Raw genomic sequence first — 22,634 nt, 5'->3', positions numbered from 1 at the left:
TATTAGAATTATGTTTTTTTATATTTTCATATATAACATTCTCATTTCATTATATACAAATTATATTTATATTTTGGAACAACAAGTTAATCTACTAATCTACTTGCATAAGGATTCACAATAATTTTTTCATATCAGAAAGCCAAGCTGGTCAATACTATCACATATAGAAAGTGGGTTTTTTGTTTTTGATTTCTGGAGACAGGGTTTCTCTGTGGCTTTGGAGGCTGTTCTGGAGCTTGCTCTGTAGATCAGGCTAGCCTTGAACTCATAGAGATCCTCCTGCCTCTGCCTCCCAAGTGCTGCCCCCAAGTGCTGGGATTAAAGGTTTGAGCCACCACCGCCCAGCTGAGAAAAAGTTTTATCAAGAAACAGATTGAGCTATTTTGTTTCAGTTTCAGAGGGTACATAGTATAGGAAAGCTAATAATTCTGTGATTATATCTCTCTCTCTCTTTCCCTCTCATATAAGGCTAACCTCTGACCATCTTAACCACTGCCTGGACAAGTGAGCTAAGTAGGGTTAAAACATGGGAAATTTAAAATTCAACTAATAACACATCCAAGACACTGTAATGGCTCTTCTGGTCGGTTACTAAGAACCCTGAAGATGAAGGAGCAGTTTCTCCATGACTGGTTTTCTCTTTTGAAGGAAGAGCATGGTGGGTGGGAGCAATAGCTACTGAATCTTGATAGACCAAACCCTGGTCATTTCTAACTTTCCTGCTTTCATCTGTACCAATTTTCTATCTTTCGCTTTCACAATCTTGATTTAATCACCAATCACGAACTATCAGATGACTGAGTATTTATCCCCTAAAACTTACTAATTCTTTCCAAGAAGGTCTCTCTTTTCCTTGCTCATATGTTTCAAAACATGTCAAATCTAACCCTTCCCTGGGAAAAGCCCACCCACGTCTGGAAACTTCCAGCAGCTATGTGTAGCTAATGAGACTCACAGATGGGGCAGAGGGTCTGTTAAACACTGCAATCAACAGTGCCCGATTCTGATGGGACGAGGAGGAGGAGTGTCACTTCCTTTCCCTGTTCTAGTCGCTCTACTCAGGAGAGAGCCGCACAATCGGTGCATACTCAGCAACCAGAAGAGGAGCACTTGGGCTCAGTTCTACACTTCAGTTCACTGGGGACTAATCACACCTTTCCTTCAGTTTTCTCCCTAACGCCAAACACTCAATTCTCTGTCTCCTAGATGACATGCTCACTAACCCATTATTTTCTCCCTGATTTAATGATGTAGATTGCAGTGCTGTCCAAATGGATGGAATCTGTTTGTAGTAAAGTAAGGGAATGTGACAGTCTATCATTGTGCCCTCTTCTCTCAAGTTTACATAATTTACCAATTCCAGCAGCGGATCCCCTCTGAACAACACCATGAAGCAAGCGTGCATGAGCATATGCTCTAAGAGCTGTCATCATTAACTCCAAGGGCAGTGTAGCTGCTTACACTTTAGCTACCAGCCAGCAAAGTCCAGTGCTAGAAAGAGTTCTCAGCAGGGATCTTTGAATGGTGTGGAAGATCTGAGTACTTCACTGAACAAACTTGTAGGAATGAAATGGTGAAGTAGAAACTAGAACTGAAAGTTTCCTCTATAATCCCTCATTCTTATTTAAAAATACTGAAAACAGCAAGTACATGATTCCTCAGATACCAACAGCTAAGAAAGACACCTCTAGCTCTTTGAGGCAATGTGTTTATAGAAATGAAGTGCTCTCCAAAAGGCATTGTGGCCAAATCAGGCATACATGTCTAGGGATCACTACCACTGAAAAATGGCATTGGCTTTAATTCCACTAATCTGTAACCAAGTCGGTTCCCTTTGCAGACTCCTACTACAGAGGTAAATGTTTCTATATAAAGCCAAGGAACTTTTATAGAGTTAATGGTGATGTAAGCATTTGACTCTAGCTGAATTCTCAATTTCCGAAATAACAATGAAGGACAAGATGGCATGTCTGACTGAACATATGCTCAGGTGTCAGCAATAAGCCTACAATTCCTACGGGGAGCCACTACCACTCTTTTTGCTCAAAAACTGACAAAAATCAACTCTGTGTATAAATTCCTACTTTCCTCTCATAGAGACTGAAAACACTTAAGAGACAAGATCCAGAATTTGCATTCATATTCAAGTTCATACACTAGCTACCTTTTTTTTTTTTTGTAGAGGAGGAAGAGAGAGATAAATACAATTAAGCTGTACTCTCCCAAATTAGATAGGCAATTAAAACTGCTGGACTACAGAATGGGAGACACAGATGAAGCCTCAGGTGCTCAGTGCATGGGGACTAAACTATTTGTACAGAGTCCAAGATTCTACCAAAAGTAACAATGCTTTGAAATATTAAATTCTTTGATAAAAAATATAACTATCATATTAACGGAGAAAGCCATTTTCAATTTGCTTTAAGAGTATTTTCCCAGAAGATTCAAAAGTGTTTAGATATTAGCACATATTCAAAAACAGTTAATAGTTTCAAACTTTTTTCTATTTTTTTCTGGTTTTTAAAAAGTAAACATTTTGGAAATAATTTTAGATTTATATAAAGCTTCAGGTAGAGAGATCTTGCCTATCTGATTTATCTTTATAGTTGTTTTTCCGTAAAATGTGACCTCAGAGCAAGCAGATAAGTGATTAGTGAACATAAAAGTTTTTGCCAAGAAAAGAGTCTCAGTGGATTCAAGATTAACTCAGAAGATGATCCCACCCTTCCATCTGGAGACTACATAGGAACATGGCCAAGAACTTAACAAATAAAAACCCATAGTTTTAGACAAAACAGGTTCACCTGTCAACAGAGACTAGGTATTAGCAGGTGGCAGTAAGATGAGGTCTGTTTGGTGTATTCTAGATAATGTTTGGGCAAAAAAGGTAAGAAGGTGGCCGGGCAGTGGTAGCATATACGCCTTTAATCCCAGCACTCAGGAGGCAGAGGCAGGTGGATCTCTGTGTGTTTGAGGCCAGGCTGGTCTACAGAGTTGAGTACCAGGACAGCTAAAACTCTATTTCAAAAACAAGTAAACAAATAAATATGAAACAACAACAAAAAAATTTGATAATGTGATGGGGGTTCGTTATCCAAGAAGGCATGATCCAGGAAGGTCTCTGTGAGAAGACAGTATTTTGACTGAAGTTACATAGATGCAGTCGACAAGTTTCTGGACCATGCAAGGTAGATGAAAGAGCATGAAAAAGCCCTCAGCCTACAGCATGATGCCTGAGCAGCACGTTGCCCTACAAAACTCTACAGACATGACAAACTGGGAAGGACTGCTGTTTCAACAGCTAGTAGGCCCTCTCCCCACTGTCTACCAATGCCCTCTGCTGTCTGATATACAGTGGTTGGGCCAAAAGCCAGGAGACTCTTAAGTCTGACTGGCCTCAGAACAGACTCCCCTATGCTGGTATCTGGTCTCCCTTGGGTTGATAGCTGACGGCTGGAGAATCTACAAAGCATAATCACCAACCTATGTACCCCACGATCTAGCAGAGTACCCAGGTGGCTTCTGCAACTTAAATACAAACAGAGAAACAGAGAAAATAGGGGTCACCTAAGTAATTAAGTGACACTTAAAACCAGAAGAGAAATGAAGACGCAGATAGCGGTTGGAAAGGAAACACAATTCTTTCCTCAGGTTGCTGGGGAGATGGCTGACATTCAGACTGAGCGTGTTAAGTCACAGCAGCCCACAGATTTTCAAAGCACGAAGAGGGTCCTGTGGAAGAAACCAGCAAGAAGAAGCTTCCCCACTACTTAAGAACATGGATCTAGGCTTCAAGACACTCAAAGAAGCCACAGACAAGAAATGTCCTTCACCAGTGTGGTGACCAAGATGAAGATGCAGAGGCCTGGACTTCTTGCCCCATCTGCAAGTAAAATTGCTTCAAGAAGTGCCACAAGAACATGTTGGTGCACCTGTAGTCTGTCCCTCAGTCCATCCATGTTCCAGCCCCCAATGGACATGCACGCAGGTGAGACACAAAAGCATGGCCCTGAGCAAAACAGTAAACTTCAGTATGCTCAAGGCTTCAGGGTTATGAGCAGTAAGAGGCAGTTTCCAGAAGTTCTGAAAGGACCACAGCTGACTCCCCTGAAAACAGAACAATTATCTTCCAACAGGTAAGAACTAAGGTTTACTGCAGACCACAAACAAGTGCTGCAATCCCCGTATCCAAACACTAGCACAGCTTCTTTCCATAAACCAGCACAAGATGCCACGCAAGAGTCATGGTTGGACAAGGAGCACCCAAGAAAGGCAGAAAAGCATCAGAAGAAAAAGCACAGTGGAAGACACCAAGAGGCTCAACATCCCCTAACAGTATATTCAGGAAGAGAGAAACAGGAAACTCTGAGAAGTCAAAGGACCATATACCTTAGGAATTGTCCAGTGACACCACATATGAACTGAATGCCTGTGTCCCAGAAAAATCACTGTCAAATGTGGAAATGGGAAATGGCATTTGTCTCCAGAAAGAGACAAGCCTAGTGATCCACAGTAATCTGAGAAGGCTGGCCTGAAATTAGATTAACCACACTGCTACCTAAAGGCAAAAGAATATCAGAGCACAACTTGATACTTAAAACTCTAAACCATCAAGTAAATAAAGGTCTTTTCCAGAAATACTATGAATTAGGTAATTTACCTCTAAGATAACCTTCCAAAGACAGCCACATGAGGAGAAAAGAAAAAATACAACCATGGGATGCAGAAGGCACAACAGTCTAGAGGAATAAAAAGGGAAGTGTCTTGGGAGGGTGGTAGAATAGGCCAAGGTTACACATCACAGGAGAAGTGGTTACAAGCCACCCTGTACAACAGAGCAAGCCCAAGGCCATCAATGTAAAAGGGGAGAGCAAAGCACACTAAGAAAACAGTACTTCACAGTAGCACTCACCCCAGTAAGATGAAGCGGAGAAGGACATCAGCCACAGAAAAGTAGCAGGAAAAGGGCTATGGCCGAGTGTTCCACTCACTGTACCAGGGAAGTCAGCTATCAACGTCTGCAGCGACAGCCGGTGGTAGCTAGCAGAGGAACTGAGAAAGCTGCTAGTGCCCTGTCACCACTAACAAGGCTGACAAATGGGGACAGGAGAAAGCAAGAGCACCATGCTCCTAACTTTGAAAAAGTCCTAACTCCTCAAGTTTGCATATTTTAATTTTGGAGGTATCTTTTAGAAGTTAGCATTTCTTTTGGTGGCATAAAGAACATTTGTATGAAGTTCCAGAACTTACAATTTTTAATTTCTTCTTTTCAAATAAAATTAAAATTATCACTCAAAACATTCTGAACTTTTTTTGTAAAGAGAAGTGTGCAATTCTATGCTCCTGGGTGCTAATGCATATATATGTGTGGTGGAATTCTGGACTTTGTTTTTATAATTTGGTCTATTATTTGATTTAAACATGCACAAAAATATTTCTCGTTCACAGAAAAAAACAACCTTAAAGTCCTGTAATTTTAATTAGCCCTACTCACCAATTGCTTTGGTATAATGTCGTGCTCCAAGGAGTAATTCTGGAGCTCGGTACCAGAATGTTACAACCACTGGATCCAAATCTGCTAAAGGCTTCAAAGGTGAATTAAATAATCGGGCAAAGCCCATGTCAGCTGTAACAACAAGAAAACCACATAAGGAAACAGATAGGCCTACTTTACTTATACAGTCTCACTTGCCAGTGTTATTTACCAAGAGTGTACTCAGACCTGGGGCAGAGGATAAAGCACCTCACTGCTTTTACCGACTGAAATGTAACAAAGCTTGAGATCACAGTTTTTTTTTTAATAAACTGTCACTCAGCTCTTGAACTAGGTTCTCTTGCTAGACCCCTGGGAGATCTCTTTCAGAGGGCCACACCTTCGTGGGCAAGACAGGTTGGGACATCAAACTCTACTTCAGCTCTCAGCACTCAGACACAGCTGAGTGGGGCTTTCCATTGTTTGCATCAACAAACCTACTCCCTGCTGTCCTCAGAGCTGACAACACAGCACTTTAATACTATTTCCTCATCTATATGGCCGGAGTTTCACTAACTTGATTTTAAAACACACAGCATTTTTAAGTTGGAATAGGCTTTATTTCATTCAGTCTTATGCTTTTTCACATGAGACAGAAGTTCAAAAGATCACAAACCCAAGCCCCCAAGTTGGCCCCGAAGAGAGTTCATGGCACAAGTACCATGCCATCAAGCTACTTAGGTACAGACTTTGCCCTGCTCCATAATCCGAGACTCTGTCTCTGTATGACATCATATGCAGGGTCACTACACACAAAGACAGGATGACCCCTACTTACCACCCACTGGGAGGGTTCAAGATTTACAACCATTTGGATAAACTTAGTTCTGTTTTAACATATTTTTAATGGAGTAAATTATTCTTTAACTGACAATTATGGATAAGGAAAGCCCAAATTTTGGCAAATAGTAAAAACCTTGAATCAGATTACTAAATGTTTCTTTGAAATGCCAATGCTTGAAGACACAGCATCACCCAAACCTCCCTACAGCCCTTTGGGTGGGTCTAGTCTGTTCTGCATGTCCTGACCTGGCATTTGAATCTGACACTGTGACATCAGATTGAAGAAATCCCTTCAGAAGCTCATCTAAGGCCAAAAGCATTCAGTGCCCCAAGATGAGCACTGACAGCATCAGGTATCAATGGCTCAGGGTACACCAAAGAGCATCATATGTTTTCACAGCTAAGAATCTGCAAAGCCTGTATCATAAAAGAGCACTGAAAAAGTATACTTAAAAGTGGAAAGTGAGCTTTAGGGAACTCACAAAGGAGGGTAAGGGGAGTGAAGAGCAGCTGGTGAGGAGGCGGCACACAGCTACAGGTGCCTCTACTTCAGTGGTTCTCAACCTGTGTGGTTGTGACCCCTTTGTGCATTGAACCCTTTCACGGGGTTGCCTAAGACCACAGGAAAAAACACAGATACATTACAACTCATAACAGTAGCAAAATTACAGTTATGGGGCTGGAGAGATGGCTCAGAGGTTAAGAGTACTGGCTTCTCTTCCAGAGGTCCTGAGTTCAATTCCCAGCATCCACATGGTGGCTCATAACCATCTGTAATGGGATCTGGAGCCCTCTTCTGGCTTGCAGGCATACATGCAGGCAGAAAACTGTATATACAATATAAATAAATAAATCTTTTTTAAAAAATTAGAGTTGGGCTGGAGAGATGGCTCAGAGGTTAAGAGCACTGGCTGCTCTTCCAGAGAGGTCCTGAATTCAATTCCCAGCACCCACATGGTGGCTCACAACCATCCATAATGAGATGTGGTGCTCTCTTCTGGCGGGCAGAACACTGTGTGTGTGTGTATGTGTATGTGTATATGTATATATATATATATATATATATATATATATAAAATCTTTAAAAAAGATTTTAAAAATTACAGTTATGAAGTAGCTGTGAAAGTAATTTTATGGTTGGGATCAACAACCATATTAAAGGGGCACAGTATTAGGAAGGATGAGAACTACTGCTCTATTTGGTATCAAACATTGCAACAGAAATTACTGTTGTGTTCTGACAATTCTGTATCATAATTACACTAATTTATAATTTAATTACATGTATTCTACTCCCAAACCAAACAAACCAAATACATGACTAACACAGCTTAGCAAAATGACAATGAAAGAAGCAACCAGTTGGGGACAATCTGTCCCTACAGGTTGTAACCCTGGAGAGGCCTGATGCAGAATATGCATGACAAGGCCTGCAGGTTGAGAACTGTGCATGCCCAGCCTAGGATGAGCCTCGGTCAGCAACTCAGCTCCTTTGGCTGGAGGATACACACAAGTGTTTGTTCTCCTTAACTTGGTAAGGAGACTGACAGAAGAATCAAAGTGGCTTGGGACAGAGGCTACCACCTCCACAGGCTGTTTAACTAAGGCTGAGAGAGGGCTGCAGAAAGCCTGGGCGGCTTATTTTACAGCTACAGAAGTTCATTCTTTAAGGATCGTCTGATACCTGGGAGGAAGGTTCTTCCGTTTATGTACATTCTTTTGAAATGTTTTTGACATTTGGAACTACGAATATGTGCATATCGATACAGAAAACAATGACACAGCTGCCTACAACAATTTTAAAAGTGTATTGAACTGTGACTTATCAAAGATATAACATACCAATTTTTACTCTTCCTCGCTCAGGACCTTCACCCATAACTAAAATATTAGCAGGTTTCTGTGGAAACAAAAAAAAAATCCTTTCAATAGACAGTAGGAGTTTGCCTTTAAATAGATAAATATGTCAATGTAACATAAATCTACTTAAATAAAAACTTTTACTAAAAAAACTAAAATTAAATAAATGCAGGAAGCCACAGAAGAAACACAGCAGACAGCTGAGGCTCCTAATCAACAGGTCTTCACTGTGGAGCACTGGAAACTTACAATGCTGAGGATCTCTCCTTTTCTCCCTTTTTTGAGACAGGGTCTCAGGATGTAGCCCTAACTAGCCTGGAACTCACTATGTTGACTACGGCTGCCTTGAACTCCCAGTGGTCTGCTGGAGTCTGTCTCCTACTTTTTGTTTGTTTTCCAGTCTTACTCTGCCTAGAACTTGTGATGTACACAGGCTGGCCTTGAACTTGTGGGGGTGACTTTCGCCATGTCCTTCTGAGTGCTGGGATTCTGGCAAGAGCCACGAGGTTGACACATGCTTTCAATTACATAGAATGTTCTAAGAGCTTAAGAAAAAAATTAATCTCCACAGACCATTTAATACAAAGTAGCAAATTAATTACAGGTAAAAATTCACCTGATATTCTTTTTTGGGAAGACATGAGATATTTAATATAAAGAAATCTAACATGGTCTTTTTCTAAACAAGTTGGCACAGTAATAGTAATTTTTCATTAACAACAGTTTTGAGGCTTTTTTGTTTTTAAATAAAAAGGGAGATCAAGTTTAATAATGAGATTTTGCCAAAGTGGAATTTTAGTTTTAAACTCAACACACCAGACTATCACTTACAACCTGTTAAAAGTGGTACCCGATCCTCTGGCATCTGAGGGCTGTCTTCCTCGGGAAGAGAGAAAGCAAGTGAGTGGCATTGGCTTCTCCTTCAAACCTTATCCTGCTAACCTTCCTACTACCGACACAGCTGCAGTTCTGCCAATCTGATAGAGAGAAGTAAACTAGACTGGGGTGCCTCTCAAATATTAACCTAAACTTTAGAAACCAGATTAGAGGGGCTGGACAGGTGGCTCAGCATTGGCTGCTCTTCCAAAGGACCCAGGTTTGATTCCCAGCACCAACATGGCAGCTCAGCTGTCTCTAACCCAGTTCCAGGGGATCTAATACCATCAAACAGGCAAAACTCCAAGGCATATAAATAGATAAAGCATTAAAAAACCAAATTAGAGATTTTGATAAAGGCTGTTTAAAGTGGCAACCACTTCAAGGGCTTCTACAGCCATCACTGGAGATGGCTCCAGGGCAGTTACAACAGTACTCTGTACTACTAACTCACAAACGTAAAATTAGTTCTTTTAAGAAGCCAAAAGAAAAACAAATGCTGCTGCTGAAATGGCAGGCTAAGACATCAGAGGTTACAAATTATTCCTAGTTTCTTAAGATGAGGCAACTCAGCACCAAAGCATAAGACTAGAAGACAGGTGCGGTGGAGAGTCTACTGTCAACACCATCGTCCCTTCCAACAGCATTCAGGCAGAGTTCTTGGATCTGTGTGTCTGCTATCAACATCATCATCACTATATGTTATTTAACAATAAATTCTGAGATCTTTGTCATCATCACATTCTTCACCTGGGGCAGCTGGCCAAGTGCCAAACATGAATTCAGTGATGCTAACAATGTTTCTAGTGAGTTCCTTCAGTGAGCTGATGCTGCCCAGAGGCTGGAACTGTCTCCCCACACTGCAGCCATCACTCAACGCTGGGTCAGTCTCTGTGGAGTCAGTGATTCCATTCAGTGAGGGAAATTCTGGCCTCAACTCACACCACAGGGCATGGCCATGAATGGAATTTTCTTCTTCGGGTTCTAAGCTGCCTGATACATGTCTTCTCCTTAATCTTATTTTGAGTCTCTTCCCACCAAACCCATCTTTCTAAAAGACAAATGTGATTATGTCACCTCCATTACTGGGATCTTTTACAGCAGCATGGTAAACACTATACGAAGACTAGGAGAAACAGAACACAACACAATTCAGACTGTGATTAGAATCAGGTGTTATTTATTGGTTTTAGATAGGATCTCGTGTGTCCTAGGCTGTCCTCAAACTCATTAGATAGCTGAGGATATTATATTTCTAACCCCTGTCCCCACCACATACTAGGTTTATGTGGTAGTGGGCACAGAACCAGGACCCTGTGCACACTGTGCACACTGGGCAAACGCTCTACCAACTGAGTTACATCCCATCCCTAGAACTAGTTTCTGTGAATAAGGATTAGAACAAGAGTGTTAAAGTAATAGAGAACATGGATCATTTTCTCAAAAAATCCTTAAGATAATTCTGTTGCAGATTATTGTTGCTATTGCAACATTCCTGCATGGCTACAGAGATGAATGGCTCTGTAGTTAAGAACACTGGCCTGCAAGTGGGAAGGCTGGGGCTTACACCCTGGCACCAACAAAGCAAGCTGGGATCCTATGTACCTAAACTCTACTCCAACAGGTTGGGGCTTGCTGACTTCTATCTATCTGAGAGCAAGCCCCAGGTTCAGCAAGAGACCCTGCCTCAAAGGAATACACAGAGAATGACAGACAGGGGTACCTGTCTCACTCTCTTTTGGCCTCCTTCAATCATGATCACTCTGTCTCTCTGTCTGTGTCTCTCTTTCTGTCTCTGTCTCTCTCTCTCTGTCTCTCTCTCTCTCTCTCTCTCTCTCACACACACACACACACACACACACACACACACACACACACACACACACACACTTTCATTAACTCCTCCCTGGATTAGATCTGCCCTTGCAATGGTACACATAATACCTTCAAGCTGGTTTCTATTATGTGTAGCTCACCACCACCACCCTGCTCTGTGTATCCTCTCTTCTCTGGGTAGACCATGACCTCTCTAACTTTAACTGCTGTGCCATACATCCAAGGGATTTTTTTCCTGTGTATTATTTGATAAAGATAAACATTTCTTTCTTTCCCTCACTGACAGAAATAATGCAAACATTCTGAATGTAAACAATTCAAGCTATAATGTCACAGACTCTAAGTCTCTTTTATTGCCCCTCCTCTACCCACAACAAATCCTACCAGTTTTTCCAAAGCTACAAGCAGATTAACTCCTTTGCTGTGATGGAGTTAGAGCACATTCCTAACCAACCCTAGAAAATTATGTCCCTATCTGACAAAAGCACAATCATAACTATTCTCCTGTGGATTTAGCAGACCCTTGAAGTCACCAGATGGGAGCACTGACCTAGTCTGGCACCAAGCAAAGGGGAAAACCTCTTTCCTCCCTCCCTCCCTCTCTTCCTAAGAACAAGATCTCACTATATACAGTCTTGGCTGTCCTGGAACTAACTCGCTCTGTAGACCACGCGGCCTTGAAATCCGCCTGTCTCTGCCTCCTGAGTGCTTGGCCAGTTTCTTTTTATTCTAAACTGATCAAGTTTTGAACCTGAGCTTAAGAACAGCTATGGAATAGTTTCTTTTGTCAAGTTCTGGCCTTTTTGTGTTTGTGAGCCAAATTTCTACAATTAATTTTTTAAATTATTTTATGTGTATGAACTGTTTTTTGTTTTTGTTGTTGCTGTTTGGCTTGCATGTATGTATACGTGCATGTCTGCTGTCAGAGAGGTCAGAAGAGGATCTTGGATCCCCTGGAATTGGAGTTATAGGGGCTATAAATCACTATGTGGACACTGGGAATCAAACCCTGGTTCTCTCAAAGAGCAACAAGAGCTATAAACTAATGAATCATCTCTCCAGTTCCTAGTATTACAATTTTCTTTGCCAGGCTACTCCCTATCTGGTTACAATCTAAAACCCGTCTTGGGGCAGAAAGTCCACTTAGCCAAGGTTTTAGTTTTTCTCACAATACTTCTTAAAAAAATTTTTTTTGAGACAGAGGGACTCCCTCTGCTGCCCAGGCTGACCTTGAACTACTGGGCTCATGGGATCCTCAGGCTTAACCTCTCAACTCATGGGACTATGTGTGTGAGCCTTGCAGGATCACTTACTTTTAAAGTGGTTTAGACTTATTTGGACTTGCTATATCTTGTGTGTGTGTGTGTGTGTGTGTGTGTGTGTGTGTGTGTGTGTGTGTGTGTAAAGAGTGAGGGAGAGAGGAAGAGAAAGAAGGAGAGAGAAAACAGTTGTGTTATGACTAGTCTTATCAAACCCTTGGATGTTATTGTTTAGTCAGTACTGAGGAAGTCTCCAAAAGATTTGATAGGTAAATTTACTTCATTACTTAATGCTATACATATTAAGATGATAACCTAGTCTCCAATAAAAGTAGTTTCTTCCCTTTCTGTGTCAGTAGGAGAATCCAGGAGAAGTTTAGTTCCAAAGCCAGGACCTCCTTCCAAGCAGTCCTACACAGAACCACACCTGTGATAAATATTTTCATGGGATGTCTGAGTCACCTTGAAAGGAGATGCAGAACACTGTTGGTGACATTTTGAGGGGCACACACTCCATAGAAACCAATTTCCAATTGACTTTAGATATCCTTACATCACGGTAACAGAACAAGCATCACTGCCCAGTGGGTAATGGCCTAAGGGCGCACTACTGTTTGAAGCTACAGTGCCTTTCTCTTGAAAGCACCGACAACTGTTTTTAATGGAAAGAACATGGTCTTGTTTTACAACCAGATGGTTTCTTTTTTCTACTCTGTGACTCGCCTCCAAACCCTGACCAGTATTTCCCACAGCAGATAACTTGCACGGTAGACATCACCATTCTTGTTCCTGCACATACATCTCCAGGGTAATGTGATGACAGAACAAGACATACATATTAAACATCATGAGCCATTTCTAATTCTTCCTATGAATCTTACCAGTGTCCGCACATGAGTGCATGTACACATGGCTGGCTCATTTTACAGATGGGAAAAATCTAGCTCATTTGGGTGAGGAGTAGAGTTTAATGGTGGAACATGTGTCTACCAAGTGCAAGGTCATGGGTTTGACACTGGGCACATGAAAGCGAACACCAATGCCATAGTGGCTAATCCTTCCCACAATTACACAGTAAGAAGCGGAACCAAGATTTCAAACAAACTCCAGCGCAATACAACCAGGGCTTGATTTTTTTCTCCCTTTGGTGAGATAGATAGATAGATAGATATTTTCCTCCCCAATTCATCCTTCTTCTAGCTTCCTTAACTTTTTTTATCTGTTGTCTCTCCCCAGCTTTTGGTGACCTCTTTAGTCTCAGGTTTCCTCTCTTTAGACAAGTCCCAAGGCTATAAACTGCAATCCTTAACTAACAGGTGACAGTCATATAACAGCATGTATACTGAGGAGAGAAAACCAAGCACACTGGGGAGGTAAAAGGGGGTAATATGGTGACCCTTCAAAAGGTTTTACCAAGAACTAACCATGCAGGCCAGAGACACAGATGTTTAAATAGAAGATACATTCAACATGAAGCTGGGAAACCTTTGCTCTCTATTTGATTATTTCTTATGGACAAACTTGAAAAGACACAAAGATTTGTGTGGCTCTGAGCTTTAACAATGTTAGGTCAGGTGTGAGAAAACTTGATTATCATTGTTTCTGTTGTTGCTATGGGTGTACAGGTTCTTGCTAGCACATTGTGTGGGGTGCATGTGCAGGCCAGAGGACAAACTCAGCTGTCCTTGTTTTTTAGGACAGAATCTCTCATTGGTCTAGAACTCACTAAGTAGGCTAGAGACCTAGTGACCCACCCATGTCCACATCCTTAGGGCTGAGATTACAGGTATGCAGCACACTCCTGGTTTTTGAATTTGGGTGCTGGGAATGGAGTTCTGGTCCTCAAGCCTTAAGATAGTCACTTTACCCTGGCCCGACTTTAAAAAACTATATTGTATCTTTGAAGATCAGGTTTCTTTTGTAAACCTTTAGAAATCTGGACTATATAAAAGTCTAAGGTCTGACAATTGCTAAAAAGTTAGGCAGGGTGGTGCATTTTTTATGCCTTTTGGTAGCACACAAGAACATTTTTATATGCTTTTCAACAGGATAATTCAGACCAATTTTAAATTCCATCAGAAAAACTATTTTATGTAATAAAACTTTTGTAATGAGAAAAGCCTAAAAGTCACGAGAAAAAAGCCTGGGAGCTTATTACTGCATCACAAGTAACCTACAGCTTATGTCAGAGGCAGTGTGAGTCTCAGCAAATTCTTGTGTCTAGTAACAAGAAGCGGAAGAACCCACACACACTGGTCCTGTTTTCGGAACCATTACTGATAATCTACTTTGTTCAAACAATGGGAGCTGTCCCCTAAATTATTCAATAATGTACTCTCACAGGTCATATGAAAAATGGAGAAAAGTTATGTCTGACTTAAATGCAAATATTCATATACTTTTCATCAATTTCAAGATCATTTTCAAGTCTATATAGAGAAAATCGTTAACAGGCATGTCACACAGCTATCTCTCCTGTAATAGGTCCATGTACACATACCCACAGTTTGTGGCTCACTACGTATGTTCAATGTCAATGTTAAGCACATGTAAAGTACTGATCTAGATTTCCAAAGTGTTCTTCACAATCAGTCTGCAGATACAGGAGGAAACTGGCTCCCTGGTCATTTAAGCAAAATCCTGTTAGTACAAGCACAATACTTATAAACTATAACCAATGCAAACCTCATATTAAGTTTGTCTTCACTGTTACCATGTCTGTTTTACCCTTGTCTAAATTGTATAGAACTCATGTTTTACTTGCTACCTAATTAAACAACCTAGAAATTCACAGCATAAATCCATGGAATCCCAAACAAATCCCAGGTAATGATTATACCTAACAATTACAGTCTCTTTCTTCCGAAAAGCTGTTTAAAGAAAATGTTTAGTGCACTCCTGACAATCTTATCTGTCATAAGGTTTTCAAGGCTCATCAGTATTATACATACATCAGAATTTCTCTCCCTTTTAGGCTGGGTAATATTTCATTATATGTACATGCTACATTGTTTTTATGTGCTCATCCACCAATGGACATCCATGTTGCTTCTAATTCTAAATCTTTGCTATTGTGGATAATAGTTCTGAGAAGAAGAATTTACAGGGCTGAGAAAATAGCTTAGTCACAAGAACACAAGTTCAAATCCCAGAACCCACATGAAAAGCTAAATGTGGTGATAGGTGCTATTAATTCCAGCTCTGAGGTGGTAGAAACAGACCCTGGGCTAGCCAAGTCCCAGGCTGATGAGAGACCCAGTTTCAAACAACAATGTTGAGTTCTGGCTTCCATGAGCACCTACATAGAGAGAGACACAGAGACAGTCACACAGACCCCTGCATGCATGCACAGAGTTTTAAAGAAGGCATTTATGGACACCTTTCTGAGACATCTCTTTGCCTTCTTCTGGGTATATATCCAAAAGCAGAATTGCTGTGTTGTGGTAACTCCACATTTAACTGTTTGAGGAAGCGTCACTCTTTTCCACAAGTTACATCATTTTACATTCCCACCCAAAGTACAAAAGGGTTAAACATCCTCTGATATCTACATAAGAAATTCCCACAAGCTCCTCTTCAGTCAATCATGTGGAAAGTATCAACACACCCTCCTGCTATAACCAGGTAATAGGAGAGAAACATAGGAATAACTTATCCCAACAACTTCAGCCAGAGCCTCTGGGAGTTTATTAGTATAGGTGTTTGAGTCAAACATTATTCTAGATATTTCTGTGAACTACAGACTTGGAACGTCTTCTGGGAGGTGGTAGAACCTTCTGGTGAGGCCTAGGGGAAACCCTTGTCATGGCTCACTAGCAGCTCACTCTTCATGGGTTTGGGAGCCCAGTCTCACTGCTCCATCTCTCATTCTCCATCATTGTCACCTAACGCCCAACCAGAGGCCCAAGGCAACGAGTCCTGTCTGTTATGAACTGGAAGCTCCAAAACCGTAAGACAAAATACATGTTTTCTCTTTGTAAGTTAACCATGTCAAGTACTTCATTACAGTGCTACAAGGTCAACGTCCTCTTTCCTGTGAAAAGGTATCTAATCAGATGAGGGCTCTAACAGAAAAAGACTGGCTGTGAGCAACGAAGGATGCGCCAGCAGATGCGTTTCTGTGCCCAACGCTTATCCTATGTCAAACTGGATCTCTAGTTTGCATCCTATCCTACAGATTCAGAATAACTAAGCCTCTAAAATGCATGAACCAATTTCCCAAAATAAACTGCTTTCTTTATGTCCCTATGCCAATACCCTGTGTGCTCTGCTGCTCTAAAAAGCCTAACACGGACAGGGGCAGTAGAGACAGGACTGTAATTGCTACAAACATCCTCACTGACAAGAAGTGGGCAGCAGCAGAGAGGGAGGGAGGGACCAGCATAGGGATAGGCGGGCACAAGCACATATACTTTTGCTTTTTCTCTCTACTTCCTAGCGCCTGGGGATGTTAATATTCTAACATAAAAAGGTTTGGTTTAGATCCATAAGCTACTTCACAAAATAAATACTATCTGTGCTTTCTGCCTATCAGACCATTTTCCTTCAATTCCCAACACTGACAAGAAACTAACAAAACACACCCATGCAAATGCCCTTACCTTGCTCACCCTGAGCCCACAGTGCTGTACATGAACAACTCTACATTTTCTACCACAAACAAGTCTGAGCTATTAGCCTCCGCTGTGTGATTATTAATGGTGACAACACAAACCTTCACTTACCAAGCAGGAGTATTAGTTGTAAAAGCTCAATATGCATCTCAACAAAAGAATGTTTCCACGTTTATTTTTGAGAGCAAATGTAGCCAGGGTGGCCTCAAAATTGTGATTCTCCTGCCTCTGCCTCTTGGGTACTGGGATCACAGACATGCTTAAACCAGCATTTGTATTAATAATAAACCAGATTTAATTAAACAGAAAGTTCAGTAAATCCTTGGCTATTATCAAAAAGGTATTTTCGGATTGTGTGTATTAGTTATCCAACTTACCATTCAGTTTCTTGTGGCAACGCAGAACATTCCACCAACTAACTGGTCAAGTCATAACATTAGGTATCTAATGTGTTTCAGGCATCACTGTCACCATTTATCAACCTTACTTCAAAGGCACAGAAACTATAACGGGACTATGAGTTGTATTTGTTCTGATAAACGTTTTATCTGCATATAATGCCCGAGAATGTGAAGCTAAGCTGTGTGGCTTCTGAACAGAGTCTGAGAGCAAGCACCTTATTACCACACACATCAGCATCATATGTAGCTACTTTGAAGAATTATAGACACCAAATTAAATCCAATTTTAAGTTTTAGCTGATACCAAGTACTTATACTTTTGAAAATGTAGTCTTTCACTCTGAAAGCTAGGTTTGAGAGGTTGATACCTGAACAGTGACCAGCTTTAAGGGAGCCTGCCATGTTAAGTGTTCATACAACAGCTCTAAGACCTATGTGCCTGGGAGACACAGGTCAGCAATGCTTAAGAAGAGCAAGGACACCACAAGAAAACCCAGAGAACCAACTAACTGGGTTAATAGGAGCTCACAGACACTGAACCAACAACAACCAGGGAGCCTACACAGGACTGACCTAGGTCCTCCGCACATGTTACAGTGGTGTAGCTTGGTCTTCTTGGTGGCCTCTGAACAGTGGGAGCAGAAGATGTCTCCAACTCTTCTGCTGGCTTTTAGGACCCTATTCCTCATACTAGATTGCTCTGTCTAGCTTGAATACAAGGGAGGTGCTTAGTCTTACTACAACTTGATATGCCACGTCTTGCTGACATCCATGGGAGACCTGTCCTTTTCTGAATAGAAACAGAGGAGGAGATTGGAGGAGGGTTGCAGAAGAGAGGTGGTAGGGAGGAACTGGGAGGAGAGGAGGGAGGGAAACTGCAGTTGGGATATAAAATAACATTAAAAAGAAAAAAAAAAAAAAAGGACTGATACACCCAACAGAGCACAACAGAGAAATCTCACTTCAAGGAAGGAAGCCACAAGAGGAGGTGCTGCCACATGAAGAACATTCTGGATATACGACTAGCCAGGTAGCGTGATGTATGCAGAAGGGTAATGCAGAGTACCTCGATGTAGAGGGCAGCATCAGTACTGCTCAGCATTGCTAGCAAGCAGTGACAACACTATTAACTCTTGGTACTCATCACTAGTATTTGGACAGCATCTACAGACAGACAATACATTTTTTTGCTGCCTTCTGTTAAGGTGCTTTGGTCTCCCAAACCTTTTTTTTGTTGAGATGGCTTTACTAGAACCTTCTTTCTGCAAGAACCTATTTTTCACTAGCCCAAGACACAAAGAGCATTTCTACATTGCATAAGAGCTCCACCAAAAGAGAGAGGAAACTGGAGTTCCTAGTTTCCTTGTCACTGCTTTTAGTTCATTCTATTGCAAGCAGTCGGTGACAAACTTAAACACTGATTAAGAAAGCTACTCAGAGGCTCATGCCTTTAATCCCAACACTTGTAAGTTCCAGGCCAGCCTGCTCTACAGAGTGAGAAATAAACAAACAAAAAGCCACTTAGAATTTCCTGAATAAATATATATTTTTAAATGAATTACTAACTGGAATTTTCATTCTTTTTAAATCATGAAGAAAGATGGTAGTACAAAACAGACAGAAATTTATCGTCAACTTCGTAAAAAAAAAAAAAAACAAAGATTTATCTATTTTTTCCTGTAAACCCACTGTTTATAAGCACAATATTTCAATTCTATTAGGAAAGGAGCATAAGAAAAAGGATTCAAGCAAACTTCTTTGTTACTGGTCCCGAAGGCGCTGTGGGTATGAAAGTAGGACAAAATGACTCCTGATTAACACTCTGACAGGACTACTTAAGGGTAGAGGAAGCAGAAGCTGACTGGAATCCCTCATCCAAGAGGAGAGACTGAATCAACACCACAGCACAACGGCCCTGGGGCTCCACTTCAGTCTGTGAATTTGTTCTTATGTAACACGTAGTCAGAGACAAAAGTCCTCCCTGTACATGTAGTTGTTTAAAACAAGGGTGCTGATACAAAGCCAACTTCAGTTACCACCTTTACACAGAAAAGAACTTAAAAAAAAAAAAGCACAATTTACCTATGCAACAAGAAAGCAATCCAAGTAATTTAAACCTATGAAGACTTAATGAATAATAATCCATCAGATGGGGTTTTTAAAACAGCTCAAAAGGTAAAGTCCGTGCTGCACATGTATGAGGATCTGACTCCCATCACCCATTCAAACCCAGGTGTGGCTCTAACTATACTGCAGGAAATGGTGGAGACATCAAATATCCTGGGCTTCCTACAGCTTGATGGCCATCTACTCTAGTGGAAACAGTCAGCACTAGGCCCAGTAAGCAGCACTGTCTAAGCTAACAGTGAAGAAGGCTGTAGAAGAGATAGCTGACTGCCACCTCCTGTAAGTGTATCCTACTAACAGCACAAGGACATACACACACACACCACCACATCCCAAGAGCTGTAGACCTACCTACCTATGGCAAAATTTTCTACAGAATGGGAAAAGTACCCACTATAAACACATTTCCTGGTTGAACCCAGCTGTGGATCAACTCACCAAATCCCTGTGCAACACCCAGTTGGCATGGAGATAGTGAATCCCATCTAGGATCTGGTACAACAGTGACTTCACCATTCCCCGAGGTAACTGAACTGGCTTCTTGTTGGCTTTTGAAGCTCTGTGAAACTTAATTATATGCTGAAATAAAGAAATACCACAAGAAGCATTACAAATAAGAACAGCAGTGCTGAGATCACCCAAGATGCCAACAATACTACAAACAGCAGAACCAGCACACACAGGAAGCATGTCCTAATGACCAAGGGGCAGCTCCATTTTTAAGGCATGTGATGACATCTCAGGAAATGAAAGAAGACAGAGAGGCCAGAACTAGGGTGCTCTTCATTTTAAAAAAATTAAAATTAATTACATCTGGGGCACTATGGACCTGTTTATCCAGCAGGAATTTCCAAGAACAGAACCTTTTTTTTTTTTCTGTAAAGATTAATTAAAAAGGGGGAAAGACAAAATTCTGATTGACTGACTGAACAGCACAAGTGTGGTACCAATTTTTGATACTCACAGGTTAAGAAGAGCAAATGGATGTTTCAGTAAAACACACCCAACATATAGAAACTAAAGAAATGATAGCAAATAGATAGCCAGCTCAAGCTGGATACACTTAGAAGCATAAAGGGTCCAGATGAGGAAAGAGCCTACCCTGCAAAGCTTTCTCTGTACAAGTGACTAGACAACTAGAGAGAAATGAAGTACAACTTTATCAATTAAAACACTTCACAAAAAAATGTACATGAAAAGGTTTCTTCCTTTCCAGTTCTCACGCTCACAATGAGCTTCCTTCTCTTGTGTAACACCGCAAATCTGAGGACATCTCAGGTCAGCTATGCCTCCTACACCATTGCACATCATCTCTAACACATACTGCACAGCATGGATTCTTGTGCTTAAAAAAAAATGAGAGCAGAAGTGCAGTGCTTAACATTGGAGGCTAACATTTCACCTGTTACCAGATGTTACACAGAATAGCACACAGAAGGAATAACTAGTAAGTTGAGAACTAAGGAGCTGCATTTCCCAAGAGGGAAAATGTAGTAAAAAATCTACAGTGAGAAGAGAAATATATTCGTTGATGCATACCTGTCAGCATTTGAATAATAACACCAGGCTACCTTAAGTTTCTGCTCAGTTTTATACCTCAGATATTACTTAATAATTTAGAATATGGGGGCTAGAGAGATAGCTCAGAGATTAAGAGCACTGGCTGTTCTTCCAGAAGTCCTGAGTTCAATTCCCAGCAACCACATGGTGGCTCACAACCATCTATAATGAGATCTGGTGCCCTCTTCTGGTGTGCAGACAGAACCGTGTATATGTATAATAAAATCTTTTTAAAAAATTTAGAATATGTAACACATATTATCCTAAAATGTGATATCAAGTCTGTGTTAGTAAGAAAAAAAATCTACTGACTCTCCAAATGTAATAAAAATAGGTTTAAATAAAGTATATTAAAGAACTAGAAACCTTTAAGCTTCCCAGAATAAAAACCAAGGAGGTAAGATAATTAAAGGTGTATTTTTTCAGGTCACACTTCAAATATTACAGTGATTTTTCCAAAAGCAGTACTTAAAAAACCATAAATAAGCAGACAAATAAAAGTCTATAGCATGGGAATTTCTTGTCTACATATTCTTCATATTCCAAGGCTCAAAACTCAAATCACAATACCCAGGCTATAAATCACACCAATGACTAAATTATTTTCAAAACAACTCTTAAATTATAACTTTTGCTGCCTTATGTTAGTCAATCCACATATAATATTCCAATTAAAGTAGAAAAAAATAGTAAAGTAAGTTTTAGGGAAATTATTAATGTTAAAAATATTCATTTGCCTTCAGTATTAGTAAAATAATTAAAAAGGTGACAACAAATTACTTATATATATCAAATTGTATGCAACATAGCTTATATGTAAAATGCCTGCTATATCACACTAAATACAATATATAGCTTTTGTCTGTCTTCAGACACCTCTTTCTTGCTTTCATGTCCTATTTTGTGTGTGTGTGTGTGTGTGTGTGTGTGTGTGTGTGTGTGTGTGTGTGTGTGTGTGTGTGTGTGAATTTAATTAAGGTTGGGTGCACAAACATGGGTGATAGTAAGGCCAATGTTTTTCTTTTGTCGATTTAAGATAAGATGCATATACATTCTTATCAATATAGTATGAGTCTTTCATGGTATTGGCTAAGCCAGTAAACTACAATCACTCATTTGAGAAATCGTCAATACACAATTTGAGTCTAAATATGTAAAAATGCCACAGGCCAGACAAACCTAAGAAACAAACCCACAAGAAACACTACATTATATTTTTGCACTAATCTTGTTCTGTAATGCGGCCCTTATCAGCAACCTTTTTTCCTTATGCGAAAGTATGTCAATCCAAATAGTAAAACACATTGCCAATGAAAATGGAACATATCATATTAAATATCAATTGTGAGTAACTAAGAAATGATTAGTAAGTTTCCCATACTAAGCTCATACAGCTTGTAACAGCTTCAGGACTATTAGGAGACTTTGCTAGCATCAAAGGACAGATGCAGGGACAGTCATTATTAGACCTGTCTATCCTTTTATAGCACCTGTGCTCACCCAACAAGTCCTGCTTCATTTTAAATTCCTTCCCACTACACCATAAAGGAAAATATGTCTTTTCAAAACCTTACGGCAAAATAAGTCACCTTTTAATGAACTCTGTAACTAGGAAACAATGTTCTGAGATGTTCACACTCCTCTTATTTCTTTACTGTCTCTTACAAAGGCCAATGCGCCCGGATCAAAAATACTGGAAGTCTCCCTAGCCTGAAGAACCAAAATGATTCAACATTCAGAACTTTCTGAGATATAACATGTTTCCATGCCATGAAACACTATT

The 22,634-nt window shown here is 40.5% G+C and overlaps 1 protein-coding gene across 8 annotated transcripts in view; it reads right to left on the bottom strand.

Moving 5' to 3' along the window:
- Cdk8 (cyclin dependent kinase 8) overlaps positions 1–22,634 on the bottom strand; it is a 71,284-nt gene that overhangs the window by 12,681 nt on the left and 35,969 nt on the right. For 7 of the 8 annotated variants that reach the window (XM_040751365.1, XM_040751362.1, XM_040751363.1 and 4 more), the window contains 3 exons: positions 19,730–19,870; positions 8,162–8,219; positions 5,498–5,629 (listed from right to left, as the gene is read on the bottom strand). In XM_040751365.1, coding sequence (XP_040607299.1) covers positions 5,498–5,629; positions 8,162–8,219; positions 19,730–19,870 — 331 coding nt within the window. The remainder of the gene's footprint in view (positions 1–5,497; positions 5,630–8,161; positions 8,220–19,729; positions 19,871–22,634) is intronic. The other variant, XM_040751366.1, reaches the window with a different exon arrangement.

The sequence above is a fragment of the Mesocricetus auratus genome, unplaced genomic scaffold (genome assembly GCF_017639785.1).
Source record: "Mesocricetus auratus isolate SY011 unplaced genomic scaffold, BCM_Maur_2.0 Super-Scaffold_100008, whole genome shotgun sequence".
Taxonomy (NCBI): domain Eukaryota; kingdom Metazoa; phylum Chordata; class Mammalia; order Rodentia; family Cricetidae; genus Mesocricetus; species Mesocricetus auratus.
Note: the sequence above shows the minus strand (reverse complement) of the source record. Positions and strands in the feature narration are given on the sequence as shown.